At 39.6% G+C, this 21977-nt stretch overlaps 1 protein-coding gene across 1 annotated transcript; it reads right to left on the bottom strand.

Annotated features, from left to right (window-relative positions):
• Positions 1-1279: 1279 nt before the first annotated feature.
• LOC108705376 (leucine-rich repeat-containing protein 31) lies at positions 1280-20231 on the bottom strand. Its single transcript, XM_041564899.1, has 10 exons — positions 19827-20231; positions 15059-15310; positions 13696-13833; positions 13416-13583; positions 9341-9508; positions 8581-8748; positions 6351-6518; positions 4335-4502; positions 3853-4020; positions 1280-2059 (listed from the first exon to the last, which is right to left on the bottom strand). Exons 1-10 carry the CDS (start codon positions 19837-19839, stop codon positions 1743-1745), a joined length of 1728 nt encoding a protein of 575 aa, XP_041420833.1. The 5' UTR covers positions 19840-20231; the 3' UTR covers positions 1280-1742.
• Positions 20232-21977: the final 1746 nt, after the last annotated feature.

The raw sequence follows: 21977 nt of genomic DNA, 5'->3' as shown, positions 1-21977 counted from the left end.
TCCAGGACTTCATAATTCAGTGAAAATAAAGAAAAATATATTGGCAACGCTTCGGTACCATTTTGGACTTTTCTCAAGGCATTACAAACCACAACGTTGCCAATCAGTTTTCCTTTATTTTCACAGCAATATCAATTCCTAGGGGCAAATTTACTAAAGGACGAAGTGACTAATGCTGGCGAAAATTCGCCAGCGTGACATCATTTCGGAACTTCGCCAATTTAGTAATGGTCACTGGCATAACTTCGCTAGCGAAGGAGATAGACTCTTGCGGTACTTCGCTCCCTAACGCCTGGCGAATACGTGCTGTGGCGAATGGATGTAATTATGCAAATTCACTAAGATGCGGATTTTACTGAACGTTACGCCTTTCGCCAGACTTGGCTTCGCCACCTCAGACCAGGCGAAGTGCAATAGAGTAGATAGGAGTTCCTAAAAAAAATAGTTGAAAATTTTTCAAGTCCCAAAAAACGCTAGCGTCTTTTCCTTTTTTCAGGGTGATAGGCTGCAAAAGAGCGTACATTCTTTTTGGGATAACCGGCTTCCCCCCTACATTTCCTAACATATGGCACATAAACTATACACTGGGCTCATGTGTAGGGCAATATAACAACTCTATTTTCTTTTATTTAAGTTTCCCGGGCTTGTGTAATGTAATGTATTTGCTGCAACATATACGTCCATTGAAATTTAACCTCCTGCAGTTTGCAAATTAGCCAACACTGGCACAACTTAGTTTCACTTGGCGCAGTAACGCTAGCAACTTCGCCAGCGTTCAACGCCCTGGACGCGACTTTGGATTTTAGTGAATTAGCATTTTCCTGGCGAATCTCTGCTTGGTGAAGTGTTGTGATGTGAGCGAAGACGTCGCTGGCGATTTTTTCGGAGGTTAGTAAATTTGCCCCCTAGAGTGCGTCTATTGTTGGAAAACTTTATATAGTGAATAAATACCCCTATTGGTCTGCTGGCAGGTTTTTTTCAGCCCATGTATAGCCTTTAATTAATTACTAACTCTTTGTCCCTGAAAGGATTGTTTACATACTGTAGTTGTTAGTGTGTGTACAAAACTGTACATGGGTAGGTCTCATGGGTAGGTCTTGTAACCAAAAGCAACCAATCAGATGTTAAACAGATGACCAGTAAATTCCACCTGGTAATTTGTTGCTATTTTTTACGAGACCTAAAAATGATTCTCTCATATCAAATTCATATTGCAAGGGAATTTCTAATAACAATGACTTGCATTTCCCTTGGGCACATAGATGGCCCATGGACTAAATGAAACTAAGCTAGTCTTAGACATACAGTATGTAGACATAACATATTGCAAGAAATATTCCTTCAATACTATGGTAGCATGGTATGGTAGGTTGTCTGGCTGCTTTAGGCAGGAGGAGGATGATATGTGGCTTATAACATCCATTCTGTTTCAGATCCAGGCATGGTGGCGAGGCCTAATGGTATGTAAAGGGCTTGGGCCATTTCAGTGTCTCCTACAGTCTGGGAAACTAAACTAACCTTCAAGGTAACACCTAGAATTACTATTTGATTTAGATTACAGTTTATGCAGTTATTTAATACATACATTGTTTTTTTTAATCAGACAGATATCAATGCAATGTTTAATAGCATATTCAAGTTTCTCAAAATATTGATAGTGAAAGAGCACCCAAAGGCCATCTTGTGCTATTTCTTTTATGTTTATGATTATAGTGCAGTGAACTGTAGAGAAAATTGTCCTATCAGTCAAAAAGAATGCTGATGTTCTTCTCTGTCATAATGTAGCTGAGCTGCTGTTTCTCTGCTGCTGTCAGCAACCAGCGCTGCATTCCAAGCTCTCGGAGTCCTGGTAGTTTCACCAAGATGGACAATAAATGAATGAACCAGGGCCCACAGCTTCGGTTTGAAGAAGGCCGCAGGCTAACGTCTAATTCAGTAATGTTCTTAAGAGCATGTGCACTTTCAAAGAAAAGCATCCATCCTTCATCCACGACTGTGTCATTGTAAGCAATGTCCAGCTGCTGCAAACTGTCCAAGTGTCCTGCTTGTGCTGCCGATGCTGAAATGAGAAGGTATCTTCAGGAGAATACAAAGTTTGCTTTAAATGTATTTATATGTTACATCATGGAGAAGAAGAGCATCATGGAACTTTCATATAGGCCCCCATCACACCACAACAGAGCTAATAAATAGCGACTGTCTATGTCATCTTACAGCAGTCCATCTGCCACTTGCCTGAATCCACAGATTGTTAGAGTTAGTTAAAGGGGAACTCCGGCTTCCAAACCAAAATTTGATAACGAGGCCCACATAACACAGACACCCCTAATATATCCATCACAGTTACCTGTTTCTTTAAAAAGTATGAATACATGCAATTTTCTATGCTGAAATCCAGCTGTTTAGCAGTTCTTCTCTTTCTGCATCATTTGAAATCCTGGAAGGGAAGGAGGGACTAAACACTGATGTTACAAATTGTAACAACTTCTCCACAGCTTACAGACAGCATGCAGGAACTACATAACCCACAATGCATTGCACTGTGATGTTCTGTTCCTTATTGAAATCACGTGTGCAGGGAATTGTGGGGTTTGGAGGATGCAGGCTGAGGACAGATGGCTGTTGATACAAAGTAACAGTAGTCAGCCAGCTCAACAAAGTTATCAGAGAGATCAGCAGGAGAGCAGGGGGGCTAGGCTTAGGGTACAGTCAGAGACCATTAAAAATCATGAAACATCTTCATATTTTTTAATTGATGTATATTGCAAAGTTGCTTGAAATTATGTTTACTTTTCAAAAAGTTTAAGTTATGTTTTTGTGGAGTTTCCCTTTAAAATCATTGTGTAGGTATCAGAGAGTCTTATTCTTTACTTTGCGTTAGCTCGGGGCATGTTGCTCTCATCCCTTTCCCTTTTTTTTTTTGCTGACATAAATGGCAAGATATTGGGGGACTGACAAGAAACCTAATTTGGGAGCTCTGGTCAGATACATGCACAGACCTCATGATCAGCACAGACCTCATGATCAAGTGGTGCCTATGCAGGGGTGCTCCACCAATAAGGCAAGTTGAGCAACTCACGTCAGGCAGGAGCGCAACACTAGGTACCAGGGGCAGCAATAATTCTACTCCTGGTACTTTAAGAGCCAAATTTCCGGTTTGAAAACCTGAAATCCAGCTCTTGTAGCGCATAGAGCACAATTATGGTCTCTGCGCTAGCGTCCTGGCTCCCTCCGCCGCCCTCGTCATCCCCCTGGACCAAAAGGTGAGCGCACCGGGGGGGGGGGGGGGGCGGCAGCAACACCAAGCTGCCTCAGGCGGCGGAGGGGCCAGGATTGCCCCTGTGCCCATGGTATTGTTCATTGAAACAAAACACTTTGTTCCCTTGTCTGTGCATTAAGTAAATTGGTTGGTTCAATACGATCAGATAAAGTATATAGAACGACTCATCTACCAGCCCTTTGTTGCTTCATCAGCTTCATACTGAGTCACATAGCTTTATATTGGGGCAATGGCTTCATCTTTAATAATTCTAGGCCTTCCCAGAAGGTGTGACAATTAAGCCTGTTCATATTTTGTTTTTCTCCTTTTTTGCATTGGTGTTTGATGGGTTTTGAGACATAACTGAGTTTTTTGAGTTTATTGTTGTGTATTTCAAAGGCCCAAAGCCAAGTTACCATTGTGGGTAGTCATAGGACCTTTCAGTAAAAAGCAGTTATTTACTTCTGTTGTCCCGTACTTACCACTGTGTATGGTAAAGGCCATTTTACATGAAATAATGTTTACTTATCAATATTAGAACTGAGTTTAGTGTGTAGTATTTTAAGTGCAAGCTTTATACATACAGTACATACCTAATACTGCCAAATCCTGGGTCACCAGGTTGCAGCTACTCAGTACCATGCTTTGCAGAGCTGTTGCAGTTTTAAGGGTATCTAAAAGCAACTTCAGCTTCCCTCCGACACACTTATTCCAAGAAAGGTCTAGAACTCTCAGGTCCAATAGGTAATGGGAAGCTTCAGCTAGGAAGAAGAGATAACAATGTCCCATATATACAGCATTACATACATAACAACTGCTAGCCCAGTGGCCATAAATACAAAAGTGTCCAACCAGGCAACCATTGGTTGTAGTGTTGGGGTGCAAGTTGTTTAAAACATTTTTGCTGAGGGTAAGTAATTTGCAGAATTAAATAAATTCAACTCTGAATGAGTCGGATGGTACTAGAATACATATCAGATAAGCTGAAACTGCATGTGTTGTGGGACTGCAATTTTTATGCAGAGGTACAAAGTGCCACCATACCAGGTATATACAAATAAAATCATATCCATACCTAGTGCTGCAAAGGATTCCTCCTTCAAGCTGCAGTTGTTGACAAGAACAGATTTCAGTCTTGGCAAAAATCTGAGTCTGCTGAACAGATATTCAGGACTCACTCCGACTGCTTTGTTAGATGAAATATCCAGCACCTCAAGGTTGGACAGCAAAGGTATGACCTGGGCTTCACAAGGACAAAGGTGTTTCATATCATTATTCATGTCACAAGCTTACTTATAATCTGTGTTATCAAACATAAAGGTATATTGACATAATTTCCTGTTAGTCCCAGCACCCTGGCAAAGGAAGAAATGTATTATCCATACAGAATGGTGAATTCATTGGTATTATGGGCACAGAGCTCCTTATATGTAAAGGGTCACTATACCCTAATCACTCTTCAGGGCAATAATACATGTTTTGTTTCCCACGTGTTGCCACCACAGCAAAATTCCTTGCCATTGTGGATGCTGAGAATCAATGCAGGTAAATTAGTCAAATTATGTTACCATATAAAAACACACATGAAGGCATTTTTCATGATTACAAGATTTGATTCCTTCAACTGCATTCTCATTGACCAAGGAATTTTCTGGAGACAAAACTCCACTTGTGTCATTGCCCATTTATGTTTGTGTTGTACCGAAGGCTTTTTTTTATTATTTTTAACAGACAGTGATCATAAGGGTATAACCCCCTAATTTACATTTATTTTATATAAAGTAAATAGGCAATTAGACTTAATTAGATTAAATGAAAGAATAGGTTTTCCCCAGACAGATTTGTTGGAGACCTTTTCTAAGGAATCATAACTAGAATGTTATTATAGATTAAAAAGATATAGTGCCCCAATGAATAGGTGACTGTTGTGACCAATCACACGATGAGAACTGCTCACTGCAAAACGGATTAGAAGTGGGTGTAAAAAGTTTACAAGCGTTTTTTGGCCTATCATAGAATCAGAATGCACCCACCCTTTCTACTGATGGGCTTGAAATCCTATAAAATATCTAAATTAAATATTTCTGAAACACAGAAAGAAATCGCCAACGATTGGTCTAACCCATGCTGTGGCGTTGACCAGCTGCTAGAAGCACCCCTAACCCACAATCTGGAGTTGACCATCTGCTATAAACGATAAAAAGCCAATATTTGTACACAAAGAGAAAAATTGCAAGCACACGGGTGGCCTTTAAAAATAAGTATTACAAAAAATGTAAGCTCACATATTTTAACCAAAGTGTGGCACGTAAGCTTACATATTTTGGTGTGCTACTAACACCTCATTTTTTGTAGTAATTATTTTAGGCATACCAAGCGCTGGCAATTTTTCTCTTTGTGTATATACATGTTTCTGAAGTTTTTCTATGCACAGAAATTAGTTAAATAGATGAGGCAGTTAAAGTGGACCTGTCACCCAGACGCAAAAAACTGTATAATTAAAGTCTTTTTCAAATTAAACATGAAATTCTAACTATTTTTTTTATTAAAGCATTCATAGCTGTTGTAAACTCATTTAATAATCTCAGCTGTCAATCAAAAATTACTTTCACTTTCCACTCAGCACTTCCTAGATGTCACTGCTCTCCTCTCATTCCCCCAGTTCTTTTAAACATTTAATTGTGTAGCCAGGGCATGAGGATGGACATCAGGTCCCCCATTCTGGTGCACAAACAGGATTCTGAGATGATGGAAGGCTTATCTTAATAACAGTGTCCACAAAATGGCTCCTGCCTGCTTGCTATAATAATGAATTCCCAGACGGAAGGACACAAGATTCAAATAATTTATACAGTGTAATTAAAGTTCATTTTGCTTGACTAATATGATAAAATAGGATTTGGAATAATTTTTTTTGGTGACGGGTCCCCTTTAAGTGACTCGTTGCCATAAGGATCTAGCATGTGTTTTTATCTGAATAAAGTCTTCAGTGATATGTTACTCTCCCACTTTGACAAGCATTACAGTGATTGTATGGTACAAATAGAGATTCATTGCAGCATATTCTTACTTAATTACTTCCTATTCTTACTTAATGCATTGACATCATCCTGTGACAGGCAACACTGGTGAATATCCAGCCGCTCAAGGTGTTTGAAAGCTGTGAGTCGTGCTGCAGCTTCTCGGAATCCACCCCCAGCTTCCTTATTGCTGGACAGGTCCAAAACTCTTAAATTCGGCCAGTAGTGAAATATTGCACCTGTAAAGGGCAAAACATGTTTTAAGTGATAGCCATGGCACCAAGGAGCATGTGTGACACAGAATGTCAGCAACCATAAACTGCAAACAGAAACAGAACAGAGAATTAAAATAAAACAAAGCATTCTTGATGCTTTTGAAAGAATTACTGTAAGATAGGTCTGGGTGTGTGTGAACATCACCTGAAGGGACAATCTTCCTACACCATTGCTACTAGTCATGTTATTTCATCTGACAAGCTGATTGTGTTTTTCCAGTGCAGATTCGTTAATCAATTTTGGTTGGGAGAAGAGTAAATATGAGAAAGCTTTTTCAAGCAAGCAGCACTGGGAGGGTATTTAATAAATGATAACTGTATTTGTAAATGATGGACTTGCTCTTTATCTAGTCTAGGGATGTGCAAGCTGCCCTTAAATTAAGCCTCTATATACTGTTGCACTGCGACTGTTAACATTATGTGTGTCACAATTTGACGCCAACACTAAAGCATTTGTATAGACTGCTAAGATTCAAGTGATTGCAAGGCAAGTGCATTCCAGTTGGATGCTGTGACTTTGATCTGCCTCACTTGAATTACACTGGATTGTGGAACTAGAGTCCTGCATAAATCCAGTTAGACAGACCTGTACCTGACCCAAAACCCAATACCCACCACCCCACAATGTCCCCCTTCCCAGACCCACTACTCAACCTGACCTCCTGACCTCCCGACCCAGGACACACAAAACAGAAGTAACATTACCAAGAGTCAGAAGTGACGTCACTCCAGATCAAATGGGTAGGGAGAAAATTGCTGTTTCCACAGGGGAGGGCGGGGGAGTTATTAAGGAATGCCCAATCAGGGTATATATGTCCTAAACCCTACCGCTTTGCAAACATTCCATAGGTATCGAAACCGATGCAGGGCTCTTTATGGAACATTAGCATAGAAAGCACCAACCTAGGCACACACACCATAGACCAGTGATCCCCAACCAGTAGCTCGCGAGCAACATGTTGCTCTCCAACCCTTGGATGTTGCTCCCAGGGGCCTCAAAGCAGGTGCTTATTTTTGAATCCCAGGCTTGGAGGTGAGTTTTATTGCCTTAAAACCAGGTGCACTGCCAAACAGAGCCTCAATGTAGGTTGACAATCCACATAGGGGCTACTAAATGGCCAATCACAGCCCTTATTTGGTACTCCAGGAACATTTTTCATGCTAGTGTTGCTCCCCAACTCCTTTTACTTCTGAATGTTGCTCACGGGTTGTAAAGGTTGGGGATCCCTGCCATAGACCATCATAACTGATTCAAAGCAGGCAGGATTCATCTCAGTCTGCCTAAATAAAAACATATGAAACCTGACATAGATAGAGCCCTGAAGATAACATCACACCTTGCTGTTAGTAAATTTTCTGGTAGAGATAAAATGCTGTCACACAAAGTGCAATATATAGCTCCTGAAGGCACCCATGTGAATGAATGAAACCCAAGGCACACAGGTGAATAAATGAAACACAAGGTACACAGGAGAATGAATGAAACATAAGGTACACAGGAGAATGAATGAAACATAAGACACAGGAGAATGAATGAAACATAAGACACACAGGAGAATGAATGAAACACAAGGCACACAGGTAAATGAATGAAACATAAGGTACACAGGAGAATGAATGAAACATAAGACACACAGGAGAATGAATGAAACACAAGGCACACAGGTGACGGACTGTGTCAGAGATCCTCTCATAGATAACATGCAATGAGTTGCTTATATATCAGACATTCTCATTTCTACAGTGTGAAGAATGTGAACTTGCCTACTCCTCCCTTCTTTTGTGTAATAACATAGCAATACATGGCACTGCCAAGGTTATGAAAAAACATTGGCGGGGAGCCCTGCATAGTAACCCATAGCAACCAATCTGATGTCTGGTGTCCTTATTCCAAAACCAACAATGAAAACTGTGGTTGCAGATTATTTGCTATGAGTTCAGGGTTGGGTCACACTTGGCTGTACATTAATGCTGGGAGCATGTACATTCTTCTGTTTTTATGCAAAATGAAATAATATTTACTGACTCAGATATTGGATGTTGTCCTGGTGTAGTCCCGTGGCATGTAAGTTTAACACCCTCAGAGAAGAGCAGCTTTTAAGTTCCACAACAAGACTGTTCATTATGGAGCCAATGTATTTATTTAAAGACAGGTCCAGTGCTTCCAGGTGTGGCATTTTTCCAATAGCTGTGGCTAAGAGATAAGGATAAATAAATATATATATTTGACACAAAAAACTAGTACCCATTGATTGCGGTCAGGCACCCCAGTAAAGTCTTGGTGGCATGATTCTAAAGGTAGAGGGGGGGCAGATGGAGAGGGGGCAGCAGACAAAAGGCTATGGTTACTTCTCTGTACACAGATGGAAAGAAAGCAGTGGATAAAGTGGCAGAGAGAGGCCAGATAGAGAAAGGAAAGGGAGGCAGAACTAAAGGATTAAGCTACACCTATTTATGGGAGGTTCCAGTTTGAGCTCCTTTGACCAAATAGCTCAAGTCACAACCTACATTGTCGGATTATCTGGCAGAATGGTTGGATATAGTGACTGAAATATATTGGATAGAATAGTCAATATATGTTGGATAAAACAGCTACACTATGTAATATAGAGTAAAACAGGACAGGTCCAAGCAGAGAGCATATGCGCCTGTCTACTATATGCAAAGTCTACTTTACAGTAGTAATGGTATACTTATTTAAGAAAGTGTTGCTCGTTGGCATTGTTTCAACAGATAAACAACTACTAAGCATGGCCCTAATGAAACTAACCCCTGATTTCTCTTACCTAGTGCTTCCCCATCTGTTTCACCCAGGCCACATTCTGTTAGATTCAGCACCTTTAGCTCAAACTGGACTGGGATGTGTTGGGTGACTTTAGAAAGATTGCCTCCTATGTCACTGTTCCAAGATAGATCCAATGCTTCTAAATGAGGAATGTACTCAAGTGCTTCTCCTGTAATAGAGAGAAAAGGTTAATAAAGAATAATCATTAAAAATATCAAAATAAACATGCCTTTAACTCAAGTACCATACTTATGCCCGTGATACACTTTGCTCCAATAGTTTTGTTTGTGCATCTCCCATACTGGCACCTGATATTGTGGCAGGCACAACTTTGCCTGTAAAACAAGGACAGCATGTAGGCATCCATGTATATCAACTTGCAGGATCCTAGCCTTGGAGCGGAACACCTGTTTGCACAGAGCAGGCAGGTATTAGGTACACCCCTCTTTTGTGATATAGAGTGCACCTTTCTCCTTATTGTTTCCAGGCCCAGATGCTGATGGTGCCCTGTTTGAACATAAATGAGCTTTTCAATCTTTAGCATCTCTAGGACTGACCTAAGTATAAAAATACTTCAAATCCCTTTTCAGTTGAAGTAAATTGAGGGGATTTCTTTGTAAACAATTTATCCCTCAGCATTTCCATGGAAAAAGCAGATGCAAATGAGACTTAAGAAGTAAACTCTCCCCAAAGGCATTTTAATATGGTACAAGTTCAAGCCTAATGGGGTTCTTAAAGGGATACTGTCATGGGAAAAAAGTTTTTTTTCAAAATGAATCAGTTAATAGTGCTGCTCCAGCAGAATTCTGCACTGAAATCCATTTCTCAAAAGAGCAAACAGATTTTTTTATATTCAATTTTGAAATCTGACATGGGGCTAGACATTTTGTCATTTCCCAGCTGCCCCTGGTCATGTGACTTGTGCCTGCACTTTAGGAGAGTAATGCTTTCTGGCAGGCTGCTGTTTTTCCTTCTCAATGTAACTGAAAGTGTCTCAGTGAGACATGGGTTTTTACTATTGAGTGCTGTTCTTAGATCTACCAGGCAGCTGTTATCTTGTGTTAGGGAGCTGCTATCTGGTTACCTTCCATTGTTCTTTTGTTTGGCTGCTGGGGGGAAAAAGGGAGGGGGTGATATCACTCCAACTTGCAGTACAGCAGTAAAGAGTGATTGAAGTTTATCAGAGCACAAGTCACATGACTTGGGGCAGCTGGGAAATTGACAATATGTCTAGCCCCATGTCAGATTTCAAAATTGAATATAAAAAAAATCTGTTTGCTCTTTTGAAAAATGAATTTCAGTGCAAAATTCTGCTACAGCAGCACTATTAACTGATTCATTTTGAAAAAAATGTTTTTCCCATGACAGTATCCCTTTAAGGCCCCCATACACAGGCCGATAAAAGCTGCAGACAGACAGAGTAGGCAGCTTATTGGCCCATGTGTGAGGCCATGCGACGGGCGTCCCCCATTGATATCTGGCTGAAAGTCGGGAGATGTCGATCGGGCAGGGTAAAAAATCCCGTCGGATCACCGCTGCATCTGTTTGTTGATGCGGTCCCAAGATCTGACCGCTGTATCGCCTCCATTCGCCTCCTAGGGCCCATGATCGGATCTTGCCAAACAAGTGGATCTCCCTGTGTATGGCCACCTTTAGACTGCACTATTTTGTAGAGAGTCAAGCACTGCATAGTATGAATTAAGCCTATTACAAAATCAGCCGTCTCTCCAAAAACTCTAACTCCTTTGCTTTCAAAATGCAGTATACAGTTATGCTTCAGGCTTCAGTTTCATTATGTTTAAAAAAAAAACGTGTAAAAGTTTGAATCCATTTATATCTCCGTATAGACTTATATTTGAAAAGTGTGACCTAAATTTGATGGAATTCTCATTTTCTCCTCTCTATATTTATTCTTCCCACCCAAAATATACTGTCAGAACAAAAGGCATATACCCCCCAAAAATGAGTAATATTGTGTAAATTAGTGCCCTTTTGGGTAAAAATTCTTTACTTCTGAAAAATGTGTAGTGTTTTTTTTTCTTTTGGCACTTGCATGGATTTTTCTACGCTACAAAAAAACAGCAGCTCTCCCAAACTTTATGGCAGGGATTCTTTTCACACTCTCAGGCCTGGAGAGGTCTGTGTATTCATTTAGTTTTGAAAGGGGTGCAGATAAGAGCTTGTGGTTAAAGGGATACTGTCATGGGGGGAAAAAATTTTTAAAAGTGAATCAGTTAATAGTGCTGCTCCAGCAGAATTCTGCACTGAAATCCATTTCTCAAAGAGCAAACAGATTTTTTTATATTCAATTTTGAAATCTGACATGGGGCTAGACATATTGTCAATTTCCCAGCTGCCCCAGGTCATGTGACTTGTGCTCTGATAAACTTCAATCACTCTTTACTGCTGTATTGCAAGTTGGAGTGATATCACCCCCTCCCTTTTTCCCCCAGCAGCCAAACAAAAGAAGAATGGGAAGGTAACCAGATAACAGCTCCCTAACACAAGATAACAGCTGCCTAGTAGATCTAAGAACATAGTCAAAACCCATGTCCCACTGAGACACATTCAGTTATATTGAGAAGGAAAAACAGCAGCCTGCCAGAAAGCGTTTCTCTTCTTAAGTACAGCCACAAGTCACAGGACCAGGGGCAGCTGGGAAATTGACAATATGTCTAGCCCCATGTCAGATTTCAAAATTGAATATTAAAAATATCTGTTTGCTCTTTTGAGAAATGGATTTCAGTGCAGACGTCTGCTGGAGCAGCACTTTTAACTGATGCGTTTTGAAAAAAAACATGTTTTCTGATGACAGGATCCCTTTAAATAAAAATGTGACCTCCACAGATTTTGCCACCATAGAAGTGTTTTTATTAAAGGTGATGGGAAACACAACCGAAGGGGGCATCCTTTGCCTAAGTGAAATCTGCCTGTACTATCCCATTGTAATGAATACACCCATAGTAATCTGAAGGCTTTTATCCATCGTGAATAATCCTCATACTTATTTATATTTAGGGAGGTAACTGGAGTACAGTGAAAGCTCTACTCCGGCCCGAATCATGCTCCTGCCACTCCTTGTATGTAAACAAATAACAATTAAGTGCAAATCAACAGCAGATTAACCCGTAGTCACAGAAACCTGGTGTAACAATGAATGTATTAGAAAGTCCATTGTCATTCATTGTCAATGCTTGAAGTGTTTAAATAAACTACTGTATATTGCAAGGAAATAAAGCAGTCGTCAGTCAGTGTTGTAGAATGCCTTCAACATTTTCTAGTGGGTTGGTTAATACTCTTAACTCACTAGCAGTGGCACTATTCCAACAAAAATACAAGGGATAAAGCATGCTTCGAAGAAGGTCCAAAGTCATTCAAATAAAGTAAAACGGAAGGAGAGAAGGGGACAAAAATGAAAGGCTATAGATAAAAAAAGGGAGGGGGAGGAATGCATAAGCAGAAAGGGGAGATTTTAGGAAACAGAAGAAAGAAAGGGAGGGTGTATTATAAGATATAGATATATAAAGGGGAAAAGCAACACAGGTAAGAGGGAATAAAAATAGAATGGCAAAAGACAGAAAAGGTGAAGAAGAGTTTAGAAAGAGAAAATACATAAGGGGTTATGCAGTAAAGGCATTAATTTGCCCAGGTGCAGTAACTCATAGCAACCAATAAACAGGTAGCATTTACTGATCACTTGTTGCTATAGGTTAATCCTCCTGAGCAAACCTAGTGTACTTATGGGGGCTAGTAACTCAGCCTCAAGTTTCCTGCTGGGCCCCAGAACCCCAGGTTATGATTAATGACTTTATAGGGTGATTTGTATTTTATATCTTTGTGGGTTCAGGCCAGCTATGAAGAATGTAGAAATATCCATTTCCCTATCTACCCTACCTGTGTTTCAGAAAAGCCAGTCATATGACAGCAGCACATATCTATTCCCAACTCCAACTTGATAAGTCCCCCTTCAAGATATATTTACATTTTGTAACTAAAAGGATGATATTATTAGAAGGTGACAGAAGTACAGGAGGCTTGGGGTAAAAGCATGACATCTGGTAAGAAAATCACAATACCTAAAGCGCTGGCATCTTCTTCAGTCAGATTGCAGTTGCTTAAGCACAATAATTTTAACCTGGCTACTTGACGGAGATGTGGGGTTAGCAGTTTTATTGATCCACCAATCAGATTATTCCAAGATAAATCAATTTCTTCAACATCAGGTAGAAAAGGCAAGTGCACACCTAATGGAAAAAGGAAATGGAAAATTGAAAAAAAAAAATCCTTCCCCACTTCAGTCCTTCATAAAGTAGCTCCTTTTATGTCAATAAAATATTATATATGTTTTATACTTACCAAGATCATTCAAGTCAGTCTGTGTCAGGGAGCAGTTATTTAGATTAATGCTATGACATTCTGCTTTCTTCCCAAATTTTTGCATAAACTCAGTGACCTGGAACCATCCAGCTTCATTCGAGGCCATCGTTTCCTCTGCTGAGTGAAAGACAAGCCCTGTATTAAAGTACAGGATATACAAATATTGCCCTATAACTCCCTCTAATAATACTACTACTCTTTTTCATATATTTAAGCTTAAACATAAAACCTTCCTATACAAATTTTCTTCTAGTTCTTTGTGAAGGTGGTCATACACTGGTTGACTTACATGGTATCTGACCAATCAGAGGGTCCACCTTAGAGATACTGTGCAATTAGTCATTCATGGAAGGACAAGTGTATCTGGCCAGGATTAAAGAAAAGCTGCGACTCCGCTCACTTATCCATCAATGTACCATCAACCCACCAAGAAGGTACATTGACAGATTTAATGTTTGGACAGACATCAAGTAGAATTGAAGGATGATCAGCAGTTGTCCTTTCTCTGTGAAGTAACATACAGGTCCAGACAGCTGAGCACCACAAATGTGGTTGTGATGGCTGATTCTATTAATGCCTTTAAAGGAGAATTCAACCCTGAAGTGGCAGTGAGACACGAAGCGCGTTAAGTGGGCAGCCCCACAGGAGAGATGCTGCTGTAATTTTTAATGGATTTGTAATAATTTTGACTTTTTTAACATATTATTCTGGATCTGCGGTGCTCCGTTCCTCCACATTGATTTTGCAAAAATTTATCAAAGCTGTATTGAGAGCGAAACCTGGAGGAACTATGACTCCAGTGAAATATTACCTGGAGGGTACAGGCAGAGATATAGGCTTATAACGTCAATTTAGAATAAATGGACTGGTATTGTGCTATGCCTGCTAAATGGGAGAGACTGCTGTTCATCAGAGAAGAGTTACTGTTTAATGGTGCTGTCTCTTTAAAGGTGCCTTTACATATGCTGATAAAAGCTGTCGTTAAGGCCCTCTAGAACAATGGGCAGTTTATTACATGGAGCCCTGCGGGTGGATCTTTAGGTTTGTGGCCAGCTCTCAATGAGCTTTGTAGACAGTTTATAGTGAGAGACTAAACCTGGCCCCATGTCAAGTTCAACCTTTTCGATCAAATTGATATAGTATATGATCTTTATATAATGTTTATCTCTGTGTGGTCTCCATAGCTCCATTATGTGAGGCAGTGAGCAATTGTTTCACCACCAGCAGCAGGTAAAGGCTTTTCAGTAATTTAGCATGTAATCCCACCTCAGAAGACAGTAACAGAAAATAGTTGTGTACTGAAGGTAAATTTCCAACAGAAAATTGACTGATATCATATTACATACTTTTTTTGACACTTCATTTTGCCCATTCTCTTTGTTGTGATCACCAGATGTACATTGATTTGTGGGCTCCTCTCCTTCCTTCTTCTTCTTCTCTGCCTTGCTGGAATTTCTCTGAAATCCTCTAAAGAATTGCTTCACTTGGAAATTATTTTCATTGCTTTCTTTGGTAACTTTTTTCTTTTGGATCTGACTAAAAATCAAATCAAATGGGGACCGTTTATTTCCCTCTTTTTTTAGCTGGGACTCGTCTGGAGGAAAACAGACAGTGAGGTTTTAGGATAGGCCCGAGAGAGCTTTTGCCCTTCAGTATTGAAGGGATGCCTTGGGGGAAATAAATAATAAAAACAGACACTTTCAGTTGTATAACAAATGTTACATATTGAACGTTAATGCTGGGAACTATACCCAGAATTCCACTAATAACCAAAGGCTTCTTGTTCATATGCCATAACTAGATGTTGTGGGCCCAAAGCAAAAATAATTTTAGGGCCCCCAAATAGACAGAGGTTGTCCTGTTTTACCAATATATATTAAAATTACTCATTAATTTGGGCCTCATGGCCCCATGTACCTCCTGGCCCCCCTGCAGCCGAGGGTCTGCTTTCTCTATGGTTATGCCCCTGTCTTGTTCTTCAAATATTGGCTGGCATCCAAGTATGCTCACAGACAGTGGATGGGGTGCTGTAATAATTACCTTGGCAAGTCAATTCTTCATATTCTTAATATAAACAGTACTCCAATAACTGTGTATGAAAAATGCCTTAGACAAAGCAAATGCCAATGCCTTCTAACATGTCCAAACGATCGGCCTGTTCTTTGATCCCAATATTATGCACCCTGATACATTACTTTCAGTATACAGAAAATAAATACAGCATAAGCCCTATGTATACATTCCATTGAATATACCTGCTACTGAGCCAGCTTTTGCTGAACAGTCTATATTTTTGCTGAGATAAGGGAGGAATTAGCTTGATCAGGGTGAATTGGGGCATGGATGAACAGATGGTGGATAATTGGAATGGCCATAAATACCATTATAAATAAAAGTAAGTAAGTGTTATAAAATTCAGTATCTATGTATTTTTCATATTTAAAGGGATTGGTCACCTTCCAAATACATTTTTCAGTTCACTTGTTTTCAGATTGTTCACCAAAAATAAAGACTTTTTTCAATTACTTTCCATTTGTTATTTTTTACAGTTTTTCCAAATTCTAAGTTTAACGTTTAATGTCCCTGTCTCTGGTGTTTGTCTGGTAACTCAGTAATTCAGGTGTAGATTTAACTGAGACATTTCTCAGCAGCATCTCTGGAATATTAGCAACTGTTGTATCAATTCTAACAGCTGCCTTTCGTATCAACTAAATGTTTTAATTTAGAACAGTTTACAGGGTTGGTGACCCGTCTCCCAGAGTGAAAAATTACACTTCAATATTTGAAAAAAACGGTGACATATAGGAAAATAGATAGTAATTGGAAAAAGTCTTTATTTCTAGAATACAACTGAATTGAAAAAATTGTTGGAAGGTGAACAACCCCTTTAAGTAAAATATCGCTAGGCGGTAAAGGCAATAAAATATCCCATTTAAATATCATTGGTCACAAGCAATATTTTTGCACGGGTTGATACTGAAATAAGTTATGTTCATTGCATATTACAAATAAAGTGTGATATGCCTGTTGTACGGCAGTCCTGACTTTGTATTGGCTGGTTGCCTGAGCTAACTCAGCGATTCAGTTACCTTGCATTGAGAAATAACAAAGTATATAAAGAAATAACGAGTGTCATTTATTATGATAGGCACAAAAATACTTAAAGGAAAATTATACCCCAAAATTAACACTTAAGCAACAGATAGTTCATATAATATTAAGTGGCATATTAAAGAATCTTACCAAACTGGAATATATATTTAAGTAAATCTTGGCCTTTTACATCTCTGGCCTTGAGCCACCATTTCATGATGGACTCTGTGCTGCCTCAGAGATCACCTGACCAGAAATACTTCAACTCTAACTGTAACAGGAAGAAGTGTGGAAGCAAAAGACACAACTCTGTCTGTTAATTGGCTCATGTGACCTAACATGTATGGTTTGTTGGTATGTTTGTGTGGCACAGTGAATCTTACGATCCCAGGGGCTGCCCTTATTTTTTAAAATGGCAATTTTCTATTTATGATTACCCAATGGCACATACGACTAGAAAAGTATATTATTATAAAAATGGTTTATTTACATGAAGCAGGATTTTACATATGAGCTGTTTTATGCAATATCTTTTTATAGAGATCTACATTGTTTGGGGGGTATAGTTTTCCTTTAATCATTTGCACATGCATAAATGCTATTAACTAAGCAGTTTCTTGTTACTATCACCAATCACCAGTATCTTGTATGTATGGCAAGAGAGTACTGATAATAGAGACATGGCAGCAGAGGATTTGATTTAGGGGAATATCGTGAAAATGAGAATTTAATATTAGCTTCAGCATACTAAAATAAGACACTTTCTAAATACACTCAATTAAAATCATGTTCTGTTTCCTGAATAATCAAGTTTATATTCACTATTCCTCTCGTCAGGATCTGTTTCTTCTCATTATGTTTCATTTGGCAGTTAAGTGTCAGATGAATGATCCAATATATCTTATAGGGGGGCTCCTTTTACCTAGAAGATGTATTAGAGCTCACTCTTTTAAAATCACCAGAAATCCTGTCTTTCTACATGCATGATTTGTGCAAAAGGCAGTTATTTAGTTAGATTTTGTTTGTACTGGAATCAGTTTGAGTGAGCTCTAATGCATCTGCTAGGAAAGGGAGTCCCCCACTATAAGATATATTGGATCATTCATCTGACACCCAACTGCTGCATGAAGACAGAATGAAGAGAAACAGATGCTGAGAGAGGAATAGTGAATATAAACTTGATTATTTCATAAAAAATGCAGAATTTTTAACTGATTGTATTTAGAAAGATACTTCAGAATGAGAAAGTTTATATTAAAATTTCATTTTCACAATAGTTCCCCTTTAAATAAGCAGCGACTCATACGTCCATTATGGAAAGGTGTTTGTTGCGACCAATCGCCCTGTGTTACATTTTTGTCTAACTAACTATATTAGAAACATTTTTTATTTTGCACAGCCTATCTATTTACACAGTTTTTATTTTCACACTGAACTATTCCTTTAAGTTATGCTGTGGATGGTACATCATTGTTGACCTGTTCCATCGATTTCCGGTTTGGTATTTTAACTGCTCTCTGGTTACATTGGTACCAGATAGTGGTTTGAATGACATACTGCTAGGTGAGTGCAAGAGGGTCTAAACAAAAATATAGGGCATATAAAAATATATAATAACCTTAAAATCCTGAAAATCTAGCCTTATAATTAACTGCGCGGCTGCTACGAACACCGTAGCTAGTGTAGAAGTATAAAAGAGAAGAAAGTCCTATAAAAATAAATATTATTTTGCAAAGACTGATTCATCTACTCCTATGCAGGCCCAACCATAAAGACTATGTACACATATAGTCACCTCAGTGGCTGGGCACAGGAAAGATGGCAGTTCCTTTGATTCACTTTTTATTTTTTGGACATAGAGTGAAACAAGCTGAACTGGGAACATTACAAAAGGTGCTCTCACAGCTGACAAGTCAGCAAAACAACAGAGAAAAACACAGACATTCTTTTAAGTCCCTTGCACTTCAGCTCGTCATGCAAAGCTAACTTTTCTGCATTGGTTTTCTGTGTTAAGGGCATGGAGTATTGCTTAGTTCACTGTCTGTGCACCAAGGCTCATAACTAATCATATATGGTAGATCCATGTTATTTCTGTGGATGAAATTATTGGGTGAAATTATGGCCTTGAATCTGCGGTGCCTGTACCAGACTGCCAAACAGTAGTATTTATTATGTAGTAAAGGAGCACTAAGGTTGTAATGAATGACAGGGGCAGTAAAGTGTCATGGTGCCTCTCATAAAGAGTTACCCTTTCCCTAACATTCAGTATAGTTACCTGTGAAGCAATAAAATCTGTCTGTTACACTGTTTGTCTCAAACTAAGTCAAAAAAGAATCATTCAGATAATTTGCTGCAGCTCAGGCCAGCTGTAATGTTGCATGACAAACTAACTGGCCTAAGGGACGATCATTAGAACCGAGACATATTTCAGGTTTGCTGCTGTCTGGCCATATAGGTGTCTCCTCATACAGATGCACAGCCTTTCCAGCAAATCCCGCTGGTCATTTTATCCTCAAACCCATCGTGTTTCATTTTGTAATCTGCATAAACATCACATTTACATGTACACAATGGAAGCAGCATATGGAGACAAATCTGCACGTGGTTTCAGTATTCATTATTCCTCCAGTCAACTTTGTCTTTAGCTTAGCTCTACTGCTGTGAACATTCAGCATTCTCTCAGGTGACTGCTGGCTGGCAGCGGCTACTGGGATTTGTAGTATATATATTTTAGAGGACCTTCATTTTGATGGCATACAGTTCAGCAGAACACAGAATTACATTTTGCAAACAATATTGGCACAGGCTTATTGTGAGACAGAAAATATAATTGCGCTGCTCAATACATCATCTACATATTTTAAAGGAGATACAGGGAATGAAATGCCAGGTGGACAATGGACGAGCCACATATACCCAGTGAATATATTATGCCTAGTTCCTATTGCATATTTCTAGATTTACAGTAATGCTGAAAACACAAGATAAACAATGAAGTAAGTTCAATAATAACATACCTTTACTCTCCATAATGTTCTTGCTTCCACATCAGACAGCAGCTTCTATTACCTGTGCCGTCTCTACAACAGTACACCTTGTAAGACTCACCGCTTCTCTATATATACTGGGGATACGGTTCTACCACTGGGAATTGTACGAATGCCTCCATCTGGCTAAAAAATGTATTCCTGCAAATTGTATCTGTTCACACACCATATTGGCAACTGGCTTAACATTGATATCAGAGAGGGAGAGAAAAAAATGAGCCCCAGCAGTGGAGTGATCTTGTAGTTAATCCGGCTCTTCTGCTATAAGAAACCATTTCTTAAAACCTGCAAGACCAGAGTGAGAAATGCAGAAGTGACTAATAACCCAGGAAGTGTGCAGCAGCAGGGCAGGTGGACTCTTCCTAGGAACTCCCTACCTTGCCAAAAAATAATGTATTTAATAGCTAAAGGGGCTGAGTCAGGCACTAGCTCAGGTTACACAATACAGGAGAAAATACTAGTTAACCTCCAGCTATGTATATGTTTATATTGAGAGAGAGAGAGAGAGAGAGAGAGAGAGAGAGAGATACAAAGGGTGACACACTGCTTCCAGACACCAACCAGTTGTACATAATCTTCAAAAAGAACCAGCAACAATAGGACACTTTGAAAAGCAGAAAAATATATTTTAATAAAGCATGTATAGCCAAAGTGACTATCGATCCCATCCCAATTCAGACCTTATATACAGTACACAGCACTGCACATTAATAGCATTATTATTATTATCCTTATGCATTTTTGCTTGTTTGTTTTTTATAAAGATGCACTGTTACAAAGATGAAGCATCACATTTTAAGAGTAACAGGGTAGGAGGCCTCTGTCCCATAATGTTTATGATCTGTACATATTCCTAATCTGGGCAGACTTTTAGAGGACTGTAATAGCAATGGATGTCAGCAGCCTGTAAAGATGGCCATAGATGCACGGATTCGATTCGTATGATTTTCGGATCGTGTGTGGAGTGTCCCGATCAGACAGGTTAGAAAATTTCTGTCGGCTGCCGATCATATTTTCTGCATGTATTGCCAATCAGACGATTTTCAGTGGGAGACTGTCACCCAGCTTGCAGTAACGTAACTAGAGGGGGGCGGGCCCTGGTGCATGACTCGCAGCTCGGGCCCGCCCCCCTCTGTACGCGATTTTCGGCCACATTTTAGTGGCCCGCGGGCTGCCGGGGGGCCGAGGGCGCTCGCACCCCTGCTCCCCCAGTAGTTCCGCCACTGCCAGCTCGTACGATTGATGTAGGGTGAGAACATCGGCTAATCTGTTCTTTTACTACTTTATTTGGTCTAATGGTTAGTGGCAGGTCGGGAGATGAGGACGTACGATCGTTCGTCCGATATTGAGGTAATATCTTTGCGTCTATGGCCAGCTTTTAGAAAGCAATTCCTCCTGCATTTTGCAAATTTCACAGAGATGCTATCCACCTGAAAAGAGAGCTATATTCTCTATGTATACAGCATATATGTGGCCTTTGCACCCCAAATGCCTTAACTAAGGGTCAGACTGCACCCTACCCTTCCCTGTACAAACAAATACCTTATTGTCTATGTGCATGTAGTCTTGCATATACTCCACCCTGAATATAATAAACCTAGGCAACCTAGTCTTGCCCAAGGCAGGTGGAATGGAACTGAGAGGGCCAGACAATAAGGGGCAGATCCCTAACAGACCTGTAGATGGGAGTATGGCATATATAGAGGAAGGTATGCAGTATATAGTATCAGTGCAGAATAACCTAAATAAATAATAATAACCTAAATAACCTCTCTAAACATCATATATCCATATTCATATCTCATTCCAATGACATTCACTATAGAATAACTGCTCTAAAGCAGAAGACATAATAATACGGATTTACCTAACTGTACTAATGTCACAAGACTGCAATTATAAACCCATAAGCCCAAAATTGTATCTTGTGAGCCAAAAAGCACAGAATCCACTCTGCCTCTAGGACACTGCCCTCTAGTGAACAGCTGGAATGAAACAAGCCACAGCAGCAGAGTAAGAGTCAAACACAAATGGGGCATATTTAGCAAGTTGTGTAAATTATTATGGAAAAAATGGTGTTCAGAGCTGTGCAAAATAAATGGCGTGATTTGGAGTCCACTG

The sequence above is a fragment of the Xenopus laevis genome, chromosome 5S, assembly GCF_017654675.1.
Source record: "Xenopus laevis strain J_2021 chromosome 5S, Xenopus_laevis_v10.1, whole genome shotgun sequence".
Lineage (NCBI taxonomy): Eukaryota > Metazoa > Chordata > Amphibia > Anura > Pipidae > Xenopus > Xenopus laevis.
This window is presented reverse-complemented; position numbering and strand designations above follow the sequence as displayed.

What these genes read in the sequence shown, in the direction of transcription:
- LOC108705376 (XM_041564899.1), bottom strand. An exon ending in GGATGATGTCAATGCATTAA is followed by an intron (nt 4,503 to 6,350) that starts GTAAGAATAGGA and finishes GTCCTTGTGAAG; the next exon opens with CCCAGGTCATACCTTTGCTG. An exon ending in GGAATCCTTTGCAGCACTAG is followed by an intron (nt 4,021 to 4,334) that starts GTATGGATATGA and finishes TCTTCTTCCTAG; the next exon opens with CTGAAGCTTCCCATTACCTA.